The sequence below is a fragment of the Meleagris gallopavo genome, chromosome 1 (genome assembly GCF_000146605.3).
Source record: "Meleagris gallopavo isolate NT-WF06-2002-E0010 breed Aviagen turkey brand Nicholas breeding stock chromosome 1, Turkey_5.1, whole genome shotgun sequence".
Classification (NCBI taxonomy): domain Eukaryota; kingdom Metazoa; phylum Chordata; class Aves; order Galliformes; family Phasianidae; genus Meleagris; species Meleagris gallopavo.
The window spans coordinates 43981662-43999796 of NC_015011.2; the positions used below are offsets into that span (position 1 = coordinate 43981662).

Consider the following 18135-nt stretch of genomic DNA (forward strand, 5'->3'; position numbering starts at 1 on the left):
GTATGCCAGCCTTAGCACATCCCCCCAACCCAGCTCATTCAATATTGATGTAAGGAGCCCAGGGAGACCAACTGGCCAACCTGCATATATCAACCACATGTTGATTCAAATGCACTCATTTATGAGTTTCCTGAACTGGCTTGTCTGTTCCGCTTACAAGATAAAGCCCAACTTCTGCACAAATCCTTGACTTACACTGACACAACATTTTGGGCTATTAAAGAAGGGTAGAAGCATATCTGCAGCAGTACCTATTTGGTAAGGCAGCAGTACCACACCAAATTGCTTTGGGTACATCTTAAATATGTTGAAATCACTTAATCATAGAATCATACAATCACCAATGTTGGAAAAGACCTCTAAGATCATCCAGTCCACATTTCCCAATAAGCCATGTCCCTCGGTTATGTATAAATATATATAAACGAACCCTAATCCCTAGGTTCTAGTCTTCATCAAAGATAGCTACTGTGTCAGGCTGGCCCTGCAATAGCTCAATGCACGGATGTACCAGCTCCTGCACTATAGATCAGCCCCAAAAGCCAGGCTTTCCATAGCCACTGAAGATCAGGGGGCATCTCCTGTGCCTGTAAATCCATTTCTTTACTCTCAGATTTTTTTTACATTTCTTTACAGCAGTGTTTCATCCTGCAATCCATCTCACACACCAATCCAACTATAATGCATGGTATGGTGTTAGGTGTGCTCGTCCACGCATGCTTTTTTCTTGACATGCATTGGGTTCAGTGTTGGTATGATTTGGATAGGGACCCTTTGAATAAATGACATGGGAGGAGTGGGGATGAGAGGGAGAGTAGATGTACCATCCTGACATCTATTTGGGGCACACCATTGGACAACACAGGACAGCCAGCACTACTGCACTCTGAGGAGCAATGCTCACCACCACTGGAGGGTAGCTAGGTCCTCTCTGCAACTCGTGAAGACAGAAACTCCCCTGGAGCAGCAACCTCACTTCCACGCTCACAATGCACCTGGAGGTTGACATGGCATTTCTGATGTTTAAACAAACCTAGAGCTTTCCTGTACAAATTCCTTTCTCATTTATGTAAATCCAGCAGATGTATAAGCACCTCTACCTAAACCTTTTTGCCTGATCCTCTCCTAAACTCCAACTGGTAGAACTGGGTATCTCATGGGGATGCGTAGGCTTCCACTGGTGCCATCACCTACATAAAGAATGCAGGATAAGGCCTGCCACGATCCCCTTAGTTGTCAGAGGAATTGGATTGAAGAAAGATGGACAGGAAAATTGCTGGCAAGCTTTTCTCTGTGGTGTCCATGAAGCAACCTCTGCAGGGAGGAGGATCATGGATGAGTTTGCAGCTGGACAGTGGTAAAGGCACAGAAACAGACCTGTTCTTTTGTCAGGTCCTGGCTGTTGCTTTGTGCCATTAGGACTAATGTGAAACAATACTTTTTTCCTACACTGAATGTTCAGAGTCTGTAATGTCCACCTATGCCCTGATCTGACTCACAGAGGAGGTTATTCCACCCCAGAGATAGAGCTGCAGTTGCTCTTGCTGGGGAAAAACATGCTATTCTCATCCATAGAGCCATTCTCTTTGCATCTCACCCTTGCAGCTGAGGATGTCCTGGGTTAGTATTATCAGTAAAGAAATGTTTAGACGTTGTACTGAGATACGTGGTTTAGTGGGAAATATTGGTAATAGGTGGACAGTTGGACTGGATGATCTTAGAGGTCTTTTCCAACCTTGGTGATTCTATGATTCTATTATATGATTTTATGATCTCATGGCCAACCCAAACTTAGCCTCCACTGAACCATTCAGAACATTTTTATCCACAGCACAATGACCCAGCCAATGAGAAAAAATTCATATGATGGGAGGAATCCTGCGGCAGCCGGCCAGGATGAGATCCTGAACTGAGAGGGATGCACTGGCCCCAAACTCAGGCAGGCAGCAGGCAGCAGTGTCCCTGCATCCCCAGGTGGCCTTGACAGATCCTTTCATTCTGGCTGCTGGAGAGGTGGATGAGATGCTTCAGGTGGCTTTGCAGATCTGCCCAAGGCCTGGCAGCTGTTCCAAGTGCTACCAGGATGACCTCCATCAGCAGAAACATCAATGTATCATGTATGGTTCTTCTGCTGGCCAAGCAGGCTCTGAAAATAAGCCTGCAGCTAGGATTTTGCCTCTGGGCTGAAACCAAGTAAAAGTTTGAGAAAACCCGGACATATTTTTTTGGACAAGGGTGGGTTTTTTTAAAACAAGGAATCTTAAACTTGCTCGAAATCTGATGTAACTCTCTAACTTAGGAGATGCTCGTCAGTAGTGCTTTGGTCAAAATAAGCACAAGAACTGAGCCAGATTTTGTAATCATATTCAGAGTTGGTAATGCATTCCCCATCTTTTGCTATCCCTAGTCCTACAGTGAAGGGTCTGCAAAAGCCCCCATGTAAATGTTACACAAAGCCACCACTGAAGTCCTCATCTCACGCATGACTAACTGACTGTATATCTTCAGAGTTACCTGTAATGTGACTGACTTTTTTCCAGGTGAAACACACAGAAACACTTCTCTTAAATCTTTCTCTGTTTTCAGAAATTTGAATTGTAGCTAAGCAGCCACAGATTCTGTAGTCTTTCCGCCCTGATCTGACAGTGCAAAAAGTGGCAATGGGTGAGGAAATATCAGCGGCGGACATGTCTCATCACGCCTTGACCCTCCAGCAGGGTCCTGCTGCAAAGCATGCCAGGTTGCCTTTAGGCAGGCCCATCCTTCATAGGCCATGCGGAGTCAGCTCTGAGGGACAGCAAAATGAGTCAGCCTCATTACATAGACGTCACCTTTGGGACTCATGCCATGTTTATAAGTGTTGTTTACTTTCCCACTCCCCCAGGGGCTGGTGCAGAGGCTTGCTATTTCTTGTTTTATTTTTCAGAACGATTCTGGCATTAGCTCCTTCCCACATCACCACCTGCTACCTGTGCATTGTGATTTCTATAGGCTGTAGCTCTACCGGGAGCATAATTGGCTTCAAGCTCTGCTGTAACTCTCAGCAGTGCTCTTGGTCACACTCCCATGCAACTGTATCACACAGAAACAATCCCAAGCAAACAGCTCCTTTCAAAGGCTTTCACTCAGAGAACATCTGTGAAAACCAGAGCAGCACTACATGAAACAGGCTTATCAATCATAGTGCTGCATGCTTTCAAATTTGTGTACTTTCAAGATGTTACAAGACTAGCTCTATTAGAAGGGAAACATGATGTCTGCTTCATGTTTTAGACCATAATTTAACTGAAATGAGAGCTCTCCGAAGAGCTGGATAGATGCCAGACCTCCTTACCTCAAGTAACTGGCTTACATTTTTATGATCTTTCCCTTTTTCACATTGTACAGGGCACTATACTTGCCGGCTTCAACTTTCACCATGGCTCTTTTGCCAGCCAGCACAGACAGTGTCTTCAGGGCAAGCCAGGAAGGACAGAAAGGGCACAGTGCATTGTGGGCAGTGAGGTTAGAGCATCCCCAGGCTGGCAGGGTGCAAACATGAGAGTGGTGGGCACTGAAACAGACTTCCCAGGGCAGTGGTTGTGGCACTAAGCTTGCCAGAGTTCAGCGTCTGGACAAAGCTCGCAGACATATGGTCTGATTTTTGGGTGGTCCTGTGTGGAGCCAGGACTTGGACTCAAGGATCTTTGTGTGTCCCATCCAACTTGGGAGATTTTTTGACTCTGTGAGCCGTCACCTGTGGGCTTTGGATCTTGTTCACACACAATGGATTTCAGCTCAGAATCCTTCAGATGTGAGTCCCCTCACAACCAGAAAACAGGGGTTTTGTCTAGGTAAAGTATTGAGTGGTACAATGGAAAGCCTTGGTGTGAGAATTGGAGCCCTCCTGCCCCTTGGCTCATGATCTAAACCAGTATCAGAGGATGCTACAAGAGCAGTGGGAACTGCACGTCCTCTGCTCCTGTCATCAAAATGCCCTACATTTAGTACTTCTTAGATAGTGCTAGTTAGGATCTGCGGGTAGAAGAGAGTCAGAAATGTTAACATCACAAAGTTTGTGTACGTACCACATGGAAAGCACCAGCTGCCCTGACAGGCCGGAACCCTCTGACAGGAACACAGTGGTCGGCGTGGCCATTGCAGAAGCAGCTGCCCTTCACAATGAAGTCGTAGACGGCGTAGTGTGGGGCTAGTGGGACAGGCGGTTCCAGCGGGTGGCAGGGGCAGCTCTGCCTCTCCAGCAGCCGCACGCGTAGGTTGGTCACTTTCAGCTGCGCCTGGGCCTCCGCGCTGTATGGGTCCTCGGCAGCATGCGGTGGCGAGAGGGCTCGGTATATCACCTGCAGAGGTGTGGGGCAGAACGGGGGATGTTAGCGGTGTGGGGCCATCCTCAGGTGCATGCAACACCCTCATACCCTTTGATGCAACTAATTTGGTCCCTACAGCATTGCTGGCCATTACTCTACATTTGGCCATTAACCACAGCTGACCAGCTCAGGGCAAACATCCCTCCTCGACAACTTCTCCCGCAAACTTCTCCCGCCATCGCCTCTTATTTTTTAACAAATGAAGCTCAAATTTCCAAATGTTTGGCTCCCATCAGTCCCAGGCCACTTCCTAGTGGAAAAGCGATGTGGCGTGGCAACAATCTGATAGTCGAGAAAACTGAGATAAGAAAGAAAGAAAAATTGGAGCTCCCAAGGGTTAAGAAAATACTTCTCAATCAGTCTATATTTTAACTTCTGTCTGATTGAATAAGTAAATATTGGCTCAAATGAAACATCAAGAGCACTAGACAAAAATAACTAATTTTCTTCGAGAGCTTTATTTTAAACTTGCTGGGCCAGCAGCCTGCGGTGTGTCAGCAGAAATAGCACGTCATTCATACAACTGTCACTTGTGTGGAATGACAAATCTACAATATGTAATAGTTACCAGAATATTTAAGTTACATTTATTTACATTTATTTGGTTTACATTTATTAAATAGCTATATACCCCTTCAATGACTGACTGGTTTCGGAAGGCCTATGAGTTACAACGTTTACAAGCACCAGTTCAGTGAGTCGCTTGACTGTTTGAGTGCAAGACGGCTTAGTGGATAGATGCACTGCTTCCAGGAGTGGTATAAAACCACCTAAAGTTGTCAGACAAGCAGTCCTTCCCCGAGGTACTCAAGCATTTAGCTGATTCTACCAAAATGCTGTCAAAAGGGAGCAGGTTGGCTTGGAGAGGTGGCCAAAGGAGTAAGGTGGGTGGTGGTGCATCCCTTGTGGAAGTAATGAGTCAGATAAGGGACGTTAGTAAATACCGACACTTTTCAAAAGGTGTTTCTTCATCCCTTTCAAGGATATAGACCTGTTTTTCCGCTTTCCTGAAATAAAATGAACCCAACAAGCAGCTCTGCACCTCTCCTCAGAAACTGCTGTTCACCCAAACACACATCAGTGTTGTTCTGCTCACATTTACTTGTTTGTGGCTCTATGAATACAAGAAGCTTTCAGATATAGAAAAAAAATTCCCTGGAAAACTTCCATTTTGGAGACATGGATTCCCTTTTAGTGGAGATGATGGAAAATGCCTGGTTGAGAATTTTTAGTAAAAACTAGAATTTTGGTTTCCTAGCTATTACATCAGTCTTGTCTCAGAGAATTCTTTGCTCATCCTCATTCAGATGGGAGTGGTGAAAGAAATACATAAATGGGAATAATCTATGCTAGATATAGCAACAGACTTTTTTTCTGATTATTTTCACTTTTTCTCATTTATCTATCCCATTTTAAGGCAGGCAACTGATGCCTGTAACCCTCATAAAGGCAGTGCAGTGAGGAAATCAGTAGTCCCAAGTGCCTTCATGCTGTGGGAGTTAAACCATGGCTGTGTGGAATTCAGGGGGAGTTATGCCACTGATTTCAATGGAGCCAGTATTCCAGCTCAGGCCCTAAATCGTTTCAAACATTTCTTTTTATGGTTGCTTGAAAACAGTGATGCTAAACACGAGCCCTATCTGCAGTTCCCAAGGGCTGCAGAGAGAAGGCTCACCCTGCTGCCCCGGCTGCCTCGCACTGCTCACACAGCAGCAGGGGAGCTGAGTCTCAGCACTGCCACCGCAGTAAACACCCCCATCCCCCAGTGCTACTGGGTCTGTTTTAATAAAATACAAAACAGTCATTATAACATCTGAGATGCCATACAAATAGCGATTCTTTGCTCTGTCCCAGCCGACTGAGCCATAGCCCCCAGAGGCTGCACAATAAGATCAAGGATGTGTTTCCCAGCAGGATTTCCCTGTTCAGTTGTTAACCTTGCCAATTCATCCCAGCCTGTCTCCGGAGTAATCCCAGCACATCACTGAGGTCACACATCCCCCTGCAGCTGCCCGGCACCCCAGCCCCACGTGCACACTCACATGGGCCGCGTCCTGCTTTCACCTCTCCTAGACTTTTCCATCCAGCTTTTCACTGCAGGATTTGAGATGAGTGAGCTGCCTCTGTGCATGTGCACCTGGCCATGGGGTGCTGCAAGCCTGGTGTCCCTGAGTGCCCTCTCTGGCATTCTGCATGCAATGAGCCTCACCAGGAAGCACCCCATGGCCACAAGAGCTGCCTGTCTGTGTGTGCCTATGAACAATATGTGAATAATCAGCATTACGGTGTTAGCTAGACGGTGTGACTTCTCCCACATGATAATCAGCACCATGCATGATAGTCAGAAGTGGGAGGACAGGATCTCTACAGCAGCAGCTGCTCTGTGTATGCCTTACTACACATTTTGATTTTGTAGAACAAGTAGGAAGTGATAAATTGAAAACTCACAGCACTTTTATGCTGGACGTGCCATAATACATCCTATCAGAAAGGCATTTTCATTCCCAGTGTTGTACTGGGAATCACTGTAAATCTTCAGATGTTTGGGATTCTTCTTTAGCACAGTCCCAGGAACTGAATCTCTTGGCTCCCATTTAAAAATAACTATCTAGCAACATCTCATATCTGAGGAGCAAATGTCACAAAGTAGGAGGCAAATAAAATGAACATCTGTTTTCAAATCAAAATACCAAGTGATTTTTGGGGTAATGTTCCTTCTAAACCTTCTAATTGTGCTGTTGGATCCCATGTCCATAAATCTGATGCTTTCACGAAACAACAGAGTTGAGATATAAAACTTGCTTGAGGACATCTGAGTCGGAGGAGAAGTCTCTCAGGATTTTTGTCCCCATGAAAAACATCCAAGGAAAAAGCAATGCTTTCAATACGAAATGGAAAAGCAGGCTGAAATCCTCGTGTTAGGCAACAAGACAGCAATGCCCCTCAGTGCCAGTGAGCCTGGTGCAGTGCCCACTGCCAGGTGCTAGCCCCAGTGCCAACCCTGTGCATGCTGTGGAATGCAAACAGGCTGCTCTTCTGTGGTTTGGGCACATGGCAAAGCTGACACCCCCTAATAAATTTTCACAGCATTTCCATTTTCTCACAGGCTGTCATGAGGAGCTCTTGATATGTTGATTATTTCACTTTTTTTTTTTTTTGGCTTAAGTGGCACAAGAAGCTTTAGCTACTTGCCATTCCCCGGATGCAAAAAAGTAGCCCTGAATATAAATAAAACAGCGGCTCTGAGCATGGTGCACTCAAGTAACCGCCTGCACCACAATGACCTCGATTTATAAATACATAAAAGTCCCTTTGCAAGAAGTACCCTAGTATGTTTACACTCGAAAGGCAATGAAAGGGCATCTTTATATATATATCCACAGTGGGAAGGAAAATGCTAATGAATGATGCTGAGAACAACAAAGTAGACTCTGAAGTCAAAGTGGCCTGAGGAAGTCAACAAAACCGATACAGATTTGCTGCCAGCAAAGCTGCCTAGATGAGTCACGGTGTGTCATGGACCACCAGAACCTCTACCCACCATGAGTCTTTGTCAAGATGCAAGTAACTGTGGTGATAAAGTCAGCCCTTTAGGTCACTTATGCTTGTGATACTTAAGAGACACTTAAAGAAGAAACAGGCACCCATGGGGCAGGGTGCAGGAACCTGCTACCCTGTGTCCTACTTGAGGTGCAGGGCTTGAGCTTCCCAACAGCCCTGACTCAAACTTGTCATGCTGTGCCTGCAAGGCACTGGGAGATGGTCTGCAAAATGACAACAGCAGAAATGACACAGAAGGAGTAAATGGATGGGGGAGTCAATGAGCATGTACACATGGAAAGAAGAAAACAAGAAAGGAAACAGACAACAAACAAGAAAAACAGCAAAATCTGAGCTGGTGGACCCTTCTCTCTGTACAGGCGGCTGCTGGAGCCCCAGTGCTGGTCCCTCTGTTATGTGATGTATTACCCTGACACCAAGCAGAAGAACTATTAAGAAAGCAAGCCTCATGTATCTATGATGTGCTACGCCCACTGCAACAACCCTATGCTGAAAAAAGGCTCTTCAGTGGCTACTGTAAATAATGGCCACAGAAACCTGCTGTATACCACTGGCAGCAGCTAATGAGATGCTGGAGAAGTGGCTCTCCTGCAGCTGTTACAGCTACTTCTCACACTCTGACAAAGGACAGCATTTGGTCTGTGCCTACAGCCCTTCTGCAATCTTTTGTATCACATAAAACAAGGCAAATGACTCCCTGCCTCATCATCTAGGAGTCATACAATCTTGCAAAGACTTCAGAAGGAAAATCCAGCTGTTTCAAATAACTGGTCCTCGTGGGAGCCTTGGCAGGTTAATCTATATTCAAGACAGCTTTTTGTTTGGGGAAACTCAAGGCGTTGCTCTGTCATTCTCATCACTGAGAAGTTGTCTGGGAAAGCTCCTAGTCATACATGGCAGCCAGCAGTAAGGGGCTGGAAAAGGTACAGGGAGAACAAGGTAAGGACCAGGGTTCCTCCAGGATCCAGGATGACTCTGGCAATAATCAGCCAGAGAAGAGCCATCTGCTCAGCTCCTCTTCGAAGTCCCACTGCACAATTTCTTCAGATGAAAAGGAAACACTGCAGAGTCATTGCTGTCTTTAGTCAGGAGATGATCACAGAAGTAATGTTCTTATCACAAAAATCTCTCTTCAGTGCAAACAGCTCGAAACATTAGGATTCTTTCACCTCAGCTAACAGCGCTTCTCCGTGAACTGAGTTGATTCTCCAATGGCTTTATTTTGCCTAATCACCGCTCTCACTCTTCTAACAGGCAGAAAACCTGGAAGACCAAGAAAACCTGGAGCTGTGTCCAGCAAGGCAGGGAGAGAACTTGGCCTGCTCGTGCAGCTGGCTGTCTCCCTGCAGCCACAGAACAGCGCCTCTCACTGTATCCTACAAAGGCCTGCAAGGGTCAGAGTGTCAGCATGGATGCCTGCAGCAGGGCTAGGCATGGCATTTCTTTCAGCTGAAGCGTAACTCGACTTCATGAATATTTTTCCTCTCCTTTTGTCTATAAAGAAAAGGCTTTGTGTCTGTAGAGCTGGCTGCTTGGTATTGCACTGGAAATTATCCAGTGACTGTGAGCTAAACTTCAATTTGGGAAAAAGAACACCTGTCTGAATTGTATGCAAACAGGTACAGTCAAAAAGGCCATGAGAAACAGCATTCCCTTTTCATCCTGAGGCTGTAAACTTTGAATGCGGTGATGGGGCATGGAGATGCAGCACAGAGACCAGCAATAGAGGAGTGAATGGCTTGTGTAAGCCTGTTTTGGACACTGATTTCTTTCTGGAAAAGTTGCCCAGGCAGAATCTGAGGACTCTGCCATTTCAGTAGGATTTTGGATGCTTCTAGAATGGAAATTTCATGCTATTACTCACTGTGCATGCCAATTAATCTTAGATTAAGTCCATGAGCATTTGGTCCAAGCCTCCTGAGATGCAGCCATTCACTGCTTTAGGTTACACACTTTCCATGTAACCATTAGTACCAAGGAAGCCCAAAGAGAAGTACAGCAACCCTGCTTCACAGCCAGCAAGCTGGGAGCTGAACAAGTAAGCTAGTCTTCCCTACACGCCAGTAAGGAGCAGTGAAATGGAGCAGCGGGGAGCAGTGCTGCAAGAGGAGCCTGTGGCCTTTTCTCAAGGGAAGCAATAGCCTTGCTAACGAGGCCTTGCTAACGAGGCCAGATGCCAGTTCAGAGAATTAAATTTTCCCTATCCAAATCCCTTTTGCTTCACATGAGTACAGTGTTCTTCAATGCCTACATAAAAACATGTTTGGAAAACTGAGCCCTGGAGCCCATTCCTTCTCTTGCTGGCAGCCTACAATATAGAACTTATTCTCTTTCACAGCCCCCTCCCAGGAATAATTTGTTTTAGCCTATCTAGGCATAATTTAGCCATAACTGGAGGCCAATCTGGAAGCCTCGATCTGCAGCAGTTAGAAACTTGCTTTTCTAAATAGAGGCCTGCCGGCATGCACTATTAAGCACTGACTATGCTCCATCCTGGAGGGGGCTGCATTTCAATAGCTAGCCAAGCGGAGGGTCAAATTCTGTGTGCCAAAAAGCCTCGGACAGACAGAGAGAAAAGGAGCCGATGAGACCTTGCTGCGGGCTGTCTGCAAAGGAGGAATCAGGGGGAGGACAGCTGGGCAGGCTGAGAAGCTTCTTGCCCTCACCCCTGGTGGAGCCTAGGCTCTGAGGGAAGCTATTTTTCACGGCACAACTCCCTGAGTACCAAACCTTCACCTCTGCACAGGCCTAGAGCTGCCTTTGTCCTGAGTCCTCTCAGGCACAATTGAAAACTAAATTTAGGTTTCCTGTTTCCACCTGAACATGCCCTGCCCTAAACTACCAGCTAGCAAGCCTGGGATTTTCAGGTCCCTACAACACATCATTGACATAAGCCTAACATAAGCCCAGAATGGGCAGATTCTTCCTAGAACCCAAAATTACAGGCTCAAAATAAAAGTCACCGAGCACCTTTAACTCCTGTTTGTGTCATTGAGTGTTGCAACTGCTCACTGTCTATCAGGGTCAAATTAATCAAGAGTAGGACCGAACTTAGTTTTTGCTCTATAAAGTTAATTTCAGGTAGAACCAGTAGGGCTGCTGTGCAGATCCTTGAGGACAGAGGCAGGCTGCATGTAGTAAGTGTGAGGCAAGGCCCTGGAAGGTTTTTCTGCTACAAAAGGCACATGAGATCAATAAAATGCTCACAAGACACACACACACCCCACAGTAAAACAGCAGCATGTCATGTTTCAAACATCAGCAAGCAGCGTGTTAGAATCTGTTGCTGGAAAACAGTCAAGCTGCAAGTACGCCTCTCCTAATAATAACACATAGCAACAATGGCTGAAGTCTCAAAGTGATTTATTAGCAGTATTCTGAATAGATAAACACTCAAATAAGTTGCTAATTTACTAAAATCTTGTCAAGGAGACTCTGCTTCAGTAAGTCCTTTTATGCCAGAGCTTGTCTAAATGGGGACACTCAGGCGAGCTAATCGGAATTGACCACAGATGGGAATTTAAAGTAAATGAGATAATTGCATTGCAGAGTGGACAGTCACTCTCACTCACAGTTAAAGAATTAACATCTGCGAAGGGCATTCTCTAGGCAAGCCCTTAGCAGTGATCTCCAGTCAGAGATAAATTTAGGATTAGCTTGTAAGGCAAGAAATATTAATCTGATCCAAAGTGTGGGAGGGAAGATAGCCTTTTCTGTATAGTAATAAAACAGAGCATAGAGCTGAAGGAGTTTATTTCTGCATCTTATTTACTTAGGTTACATTTGGCTGGTGAATCCAGTTCTGACTTCCCTTGCAGGAATATGGTTGAAGGGTTACAACCTGGAAAAATGCAAAAAATACCCTGGATTTGTAGCACATTTGTACAACCCATGCTAAAATATGGCCCTAGCCTTCCTGCTATAATACTGATAACAACAGGCCAGCATCTAGAGGTTTCTGCATCTAGGTTACGAGGATCGCTGCCGTGAAACAATCCACTGAATTAAGCATGGGGAAAGTCTTCATCAGATGTTTTGTTTGGCTCCTGCATCCTTACAGCAAAGTCATTGCTTCCCTGGCTGCAGGTCTTCTTTGCCTGAAAACAGGCTGTGACCAGGCAGCTCCTGATGGGGCTCAGCTCAGCAAGTCTCACCTGGTGCTCACCTGAAAGCACCTGCTTAATTCCAGTGACAGTGCCTTTAAAACCCTGAACCATGGCATCATGTTCCCAGAAGGATGAGAACCTCTCTTCTGGTAACTATGTGAAAACAAAATAGCACCAGATAACTCTTTCCAACGAGCATGTTTCATGCTTATGACATCTGTCTTGTGTCATATGCTCCAATACATATTTTGGTCAATAGACATAAACTGATGACTTGGGTATGTGCTGCGCTCCATCACTAAATAAGAGACATTATTTGCATGGTAGTACTCTGTGCAGTGTTAAGCACCATTCTCTCTTCTTCTCACACTTTTAGGACTCATGAGTCTTAAGAGGAGTGCCTGAGGGAACTGGGATTGTTCAGTCTGGAGAAGAGGAGCTCATGGGAGACCTTAATGCTCTCTACAATGACCTGAAAGGAGGTTGTGGTGAGGTGGGAGTTGGCCTCTTCACCCAGGTAACAGTGACAGGATGAGATGGAATGACCTGAAGTTGCACCCCAGGAAGTTCAGGTTGGATGTTAGGAAAAATTTCTTCTCCAAAAGAGTGGTTGGGCACTGGCACAGGCTGCTCAGGGGGGTGGTGGAGTCACCATTCCTGGAAGGGTTCAAGAACCATATCACTGAGAGATACGGTCAGTGGGCATGGCGGGGATGGGACGATGGTTGGACTGGATGATCTTAGTGGCCTTTTCCAGCCTTAATGATTCTATGATTCTGTGATTCTGTCATCTTTCTTGTGCCATATACTCCAATACACATTTCGGTCATTAGGCATAAACTGACTGGTTGGGGATGAAAAAATCCTGATTTTTCCATATTTATAGAAGTACAGTGTAGCAGATTGCTACCTTTGCGGTGTTTTGAGGTGAGAAGCCACGTCCTGCAGCTCTGCAAATTGCTCATCCCAGGAGATGGGTAGCAGCAAGCAGAAACCCCTCTGTTCTGCAGAGTGCTGCCAGGACCTGCAAGCCCTGACCCTGCACCTGAAGATGCACATGCGGTGTTAAAATATTTGAAGGAGGAGAAAGCGGTACATAGATGGTGTGACACACTTCTGGCTCATGGGCTGGGGTTGTTACACTGTGCTAAAAAATACCATCAAAAGCTTAAAAAGAAATCCAGTAGCACTTAGGGAATTTATGTTTGTGCTTTAAAGAAAACTGCGGTAACTGAGCTGCAGTTAAATAATACCCTTGGACATCCCAGATGACTGCATATTTAAAACCACTGTTTCAAGTGAAATTACTGCTTCCATATGTCAGGAATGAGGTGCTGCCAGAAGTGGGAGTAAAGTGCTACATAACTCCAAACAGAACACAAAACTCTGATGTTTCTTTAGGTGAGATCCATGTTGCTATTGGCAGTTAGGAGTAATTGCTGGAATGTAGCACACTGTAATAAATTAAATGTGATATTTGCTAGGCATGCATGCTTGCCATCTGGTCACCAGAAAGCTGCCATTACTACTTTGCAGGTAAATACAAGGGAACTGAAATGTGCCATGTAAATAAAACCCTACAAGCTCCAGCCTCTTGGACCCAACATTTGTTTAAGCCCTGGAATAATTAAACAATCTTGACTTTTATAGCTTCTTTGCATTAACACAAACTAAGGCACTGCCAGAAGAAGTCCTGCAGAAGCAAGTTCAGCAAATAGCCTGCTTTGCAACTGGCTACCACAGATGCATCAAACAATACCAAATTTCTTTCCTTTTTGAAAATAGGCACTGATTTTGACGTATAAGAGGCCCAGTGTGCCCACACACTGACCAACCTGCTGAGGGATTTGCAAGGCAGGGACTTGCACAGGTGCTTGCCAGACATAGCCCTGGCGCAGACACATTATGGGGTGACTGTGGTGACCTAAGACCAACAAGGCAAGTACCACCCCAAACGATACACTTGAATTTCTCATCACCAGGAACAGCCATTGGGAAAGCTGACAAAGGACTGTACTTGTGCACTCAGTACCTCAGACACATCCTGCTTGCTGGCCTAAGAGCTACAAACATCAGTGCCATCCCGTTGCAGGATGGTACTGCCTGGTGGTTGGGGTGCTGGGGTCACGGGCTGCAGGAGCGCTAAGGACCATGATGATTCCCAGAGGGTGTGTTCTTGCTTCTCCTGAAGGTCCACCTTCTTAGTAAGCCCCAGTGTCCCTTTCTAGGGAAGTTCAGTCTGCTTTTTGGGGCAGGAGAGAAGAGATGGAGAAGAAGATATTACTTTCTCTGGCCAGCCAAGAAGCCACAGAGAACTCTGAACAAGGGATTTTTAGACATGACTGCTAGTCTCCAAAGATGGGACCTTCACCTCAGATCACATTATCAGCAGAAAACACAATTTATCGGTAATAACTAGTGGAGAATTGACACCTTAATTCACGATCCACGTTTGCCCCTCTCTGCCCTGCGGCACCCATGCGGTTTGATTTCCCACGCAGACAGGTTCACGGGATGAGGCCACAAGAGGGAGCTGCCTCAAGGCTGGGCTGGGCCCTGGGGACCCTTCCCAGCAGGGATCCCAAGAGCAGCCACTAAGCAGGGTGCCCAGTCTCACATTACGGCTTTGGCATGCTGGCAGCATGCTGCCTGTAGCACCTCCAGATTTGCAATTTGTGACCTGCCATTTCTGATACCAAAAATAACCTGTTCTTTCACATGCATTCTTCATCTTAGCAGATGGGATCTTTCTCCTTGTTTTTTTCCCCCACTCACCTCTCCTCCAGTGCAGGGGAAGGGGCTGGAGTATCTGGATGTGCATGGGGCTCCCCTTCTCACCATGTCGTCCTCCAGCCCGAAGGCCATCGAGCAGTTGGTGGCAAAGTACTTGTAGGCCTGCCAGGTCTTGCCAAAGTCCTGTGAGCGCTCCAGCACCATGGCCGCTGGCCGGGGTGATTTGAAGACCAGGATCAGGTGCGTGAAGTAGAAAGTGGCTTCCAGGTCCAGCTGGATGGTCTCCTGAGGGGCGTCCCCGGCCGCCTGCCACCAGGTGCGGGGCAGGCGGAAAGGGGAGTCGGCCATGGCAGCGGGGGGGTGAGCCAGCCCTGCGTGGGCCCCACTGCAGTGGCTGCAGGTGGGGGGCTTGCAGCGGAGCGTGGCATCCTCGGTGTAGGCGCAGAAGGGCTCGGTGGTATGGCTCCCACAGGCCGTCTCCGTTTTCAGTGTCCGCCCGTGCGCCAGGTTGCCAAGCCGGGGATTGCAGGCCTTCTCGCACGGGCTGCTTGCACTGGCTGCGCTGCCTGGGCCTGGAAGGAAAGCAGGGAGACCATGGCATGCACTTCAAGGCTGCTCACCAACTCATGTGGGCTACGTGCTAGCCAGGTACAGCTGCATACCCAGTGCCCATCAACCCCACAAGAGCTGCACCACTGTGCAGTGCGCTCCTTCGTGGAGCTCAGCATGCCTAAAACAGCAAAACAAAGTAAAATGAAAGCCCTCAGGGCTTCCCTGTGCTTGGGAATATCCCCAGCAAGAATTGCAAAGAGATGAGGACAGCGAGGGCAGGAGGAGGGAGGCCTGTACCTCACCTTCCCACCCCGGAGCCAGGTGGGGACACAGAAAGGCTCAGGGGCAGCGGCAGCCCCATCCCACAGCCATGAGAGGACTCAGGTGGTCTTAGGCACAGGAAAAGACAGGAGGAAAGCAGAGTTTCTGTGTCACGTGCCATCTGCATCTCTCCAGGATGGGGCACAGAAACAGGTTTCTGGTTCGAGCACTTCCTCCAAGTGCTGACCCCAAACCTTCACAGCTCTTTCCAACCCCTCTGTTCCTACCCCAAATCTCCCCACAGTCCCGAACTGCCGCAGAAGTTGAATCAAAACACTGCTGAGGTTTGGAAGCCTGACACCAAAGTGTGTAAAGCAGGGGGAAATAAATCCTTGGTTGAAATGGTGCTGGCAGGCTGCCTTACAGCTGAGCCGCTGTGGTTTGTGTGCAAGTCACTCTGGCAGCCTCATCAATTTAAAAATCACAGCAAAAGTGGCAAAGGAAAACAAAATCACTGCAGGGTTTGGTGTGAAACTTTCTGCAAAGCAACCCGCCTGGCTCAGGAGCATTTGGTGAGGGCTCTCCACTTCCTTATTAACAAGTGTAGCAGCAGGTCAAGGCTGTATTTTATTAACCATAACTGCTTTATATGTTAAAAAATAATTAAAAAAAAGGAAGCTCTGATGACTTGGATGCAGGCAGCCAAAACATGCAAGGTGCATAATGTCTTCTTTCTCGCTGTGCCAATCATACACAATCAGCTTTGTACACCAATTACTGTGGCATCTTGGCATTTTTTTGTTATGTCCAAAGGTCATTTCAGTTTAGCATCCAATAAATCCTTTATTTGGGGTTTATTCAGCATTCGCTTACAGTGTCATAGCTGCAATTAAGCTACATTACCCACTAGCAGAGACAAAGCCTTCAGAGCCTGATGGATTTCCCTATTCCTGCCCCTTACAAAGTGCTCTGGAAACAGCACAGTTTTATCACTGCTGATCTGTGTGGGTTCCTGTGCCGATACTCAGAACAGATGCAGACTGCTGCTTATAACACACCTGCTGCAGAGCACTCCTGATTTCAGTCCCTGCACCACTCTAAGCAAGAAGACTTGGGCACCTTTAGCAAGCAGTGAGTTCAGCTTCCTAACAAACACAAAACTATCAATATTAACTGTGCAGCACCCATCTACTCTAGAAAAGCAAACAAACATAGCTGTAAAACGCACATACATCTCCTGAAGATACTTTCCAAAGCACTGTGCAAACATCAACTAACCCACACGGCTCTCCCGAGGAGTCACTCAGTGTGTGCTATTACCATGTTATCAGGTAGGCTTGCCACAAGCTAGCCTAATTGACATGTCTACCTGCTTTCCTGGATCTTTTGGCTACAGGCAGCACAGCGCAGTTCGCTGTAAACAAACAAGTGATCGCTGACTGAGTGCTGGATCAGAACAGGGGTTTGGGACAGGGAAAATGCAACAGGGCTCAGCCAGCACCTGGATCCAGGTCAGGATCTGTGCTTGTGTTCATAGCATCCTTTTAGTTTCCCTGTATGTTGACAGTGATTGTTCTCAGAGGGGTGTGGGGAGGCTCTGATCGGTGGGATACTTCTCGGGGGCTGTCCTGGTGCTGGGGCACAGCACTGCCAGGAGGGCTGGCTCCCAAATTCCCATTCGAGGTTTTGGGATCTGAAGGGATTTGGCTTCCAGCACCCTCTAGCCCCAGTCCCAGCCATCTGCGGGCCAGGAACACGGGGTCCCTTCCTCACCTGCAGATTTGGGGCCAAGGACTTGGGTTCAGCAGGGCTGGGGAAGGAAGGCTGCCACACACAGACCCCAGTAGGGAGGAGAAGAAACCCCTGTGAAGGGCGTTTGTTTTCCCTCGGGTTAGCGGTTGCATGATGGCCACGGAGCACCGCGTGTTATGAAAAGTGACAGCTTTCCCGTGTGCTGGCCGCCTGGCCCAGGAATTCGGTGAAAGAACAGATGAGGACAGAAGGATTTTCCACGCCGCAACCCTGGGAAAGGGGCTTCTCCCGACTGCCCTGATGGATCTGACCGTCTCAACAGCCCCGTTCTGCGCTGCACATGGTACCGGGCTGGGTTCTTTAGCAATGAGTAAGAGCATGCAGCGAAAACCATGACTCACCTGTAAAACATCCATGGAAAATCATATGCTTCCTGCTTAAGCATTTTAGCGACACTTGCCTTGTAAAGTTTCACTCGTAACTCGCGCTCCGTGAGACGTTTGTTTCCCATCTGGGTTCTTTCTCCTTTATAGAGCGGCACATCGGCGCCCGGCTCGCAAACCCCGAGGGCAGCGTTACGCAAACCCGACCGGCTCCGGGATCGCACCGCGGGGCGATCCGCTCGGAGGTGTGGGTGAAGCCGCGTAACGCTCCCCTCGCTCCGGGAGTTCAGCGCACGGAGCCCCGCCGTCCGCCGCCACACACCCGCACAGCCATCCACGCCCGCGTATCCACGGACGCGTACGCAAGTGCGCACACGCCCGCGCCCAGCTCGCCCGCCCGCAGAAGACGGAGAGCGCCCG

At 47.5% G+C, this 18135-nt stretch overlaps 1 protein-coding gene across 2 annotated transcripts in view; it reads right to left on the minus strand.

Annotated features, from left to right (window-relative positions):
- The window catches only part of NTN4 (netrin 4), a 35463-nt gene extending 17357 nt beyond the window's left edge, over positions 1-18106 (minus strand). The window contains exons 1-3 of one of the 2 annotated variants that reach the window (XM_019613914.2): positions 17734-18106; positions 14810-15339; positions 4068-4340 (exon numbers count right to left, since the gene is read on the minus strand). In XM_019613914.2, coding sequence (XP_019469459.1) covers positions 4068-4340; positions 14810-15339; positions 17734-17758 — 828 coding nt within the window. In that variant the 5' untranslated portion in view covers positions 17759-18106. The remainder of the gene's footprint in view (positions 1-4067; positions 4341-14809; positions 15340-17733) is intronic. The other variant, XM_010709321.3, reaches the window with a different exon arrangement.
- Positions 18107-18135: the final 29 nt, after the last annotated feature.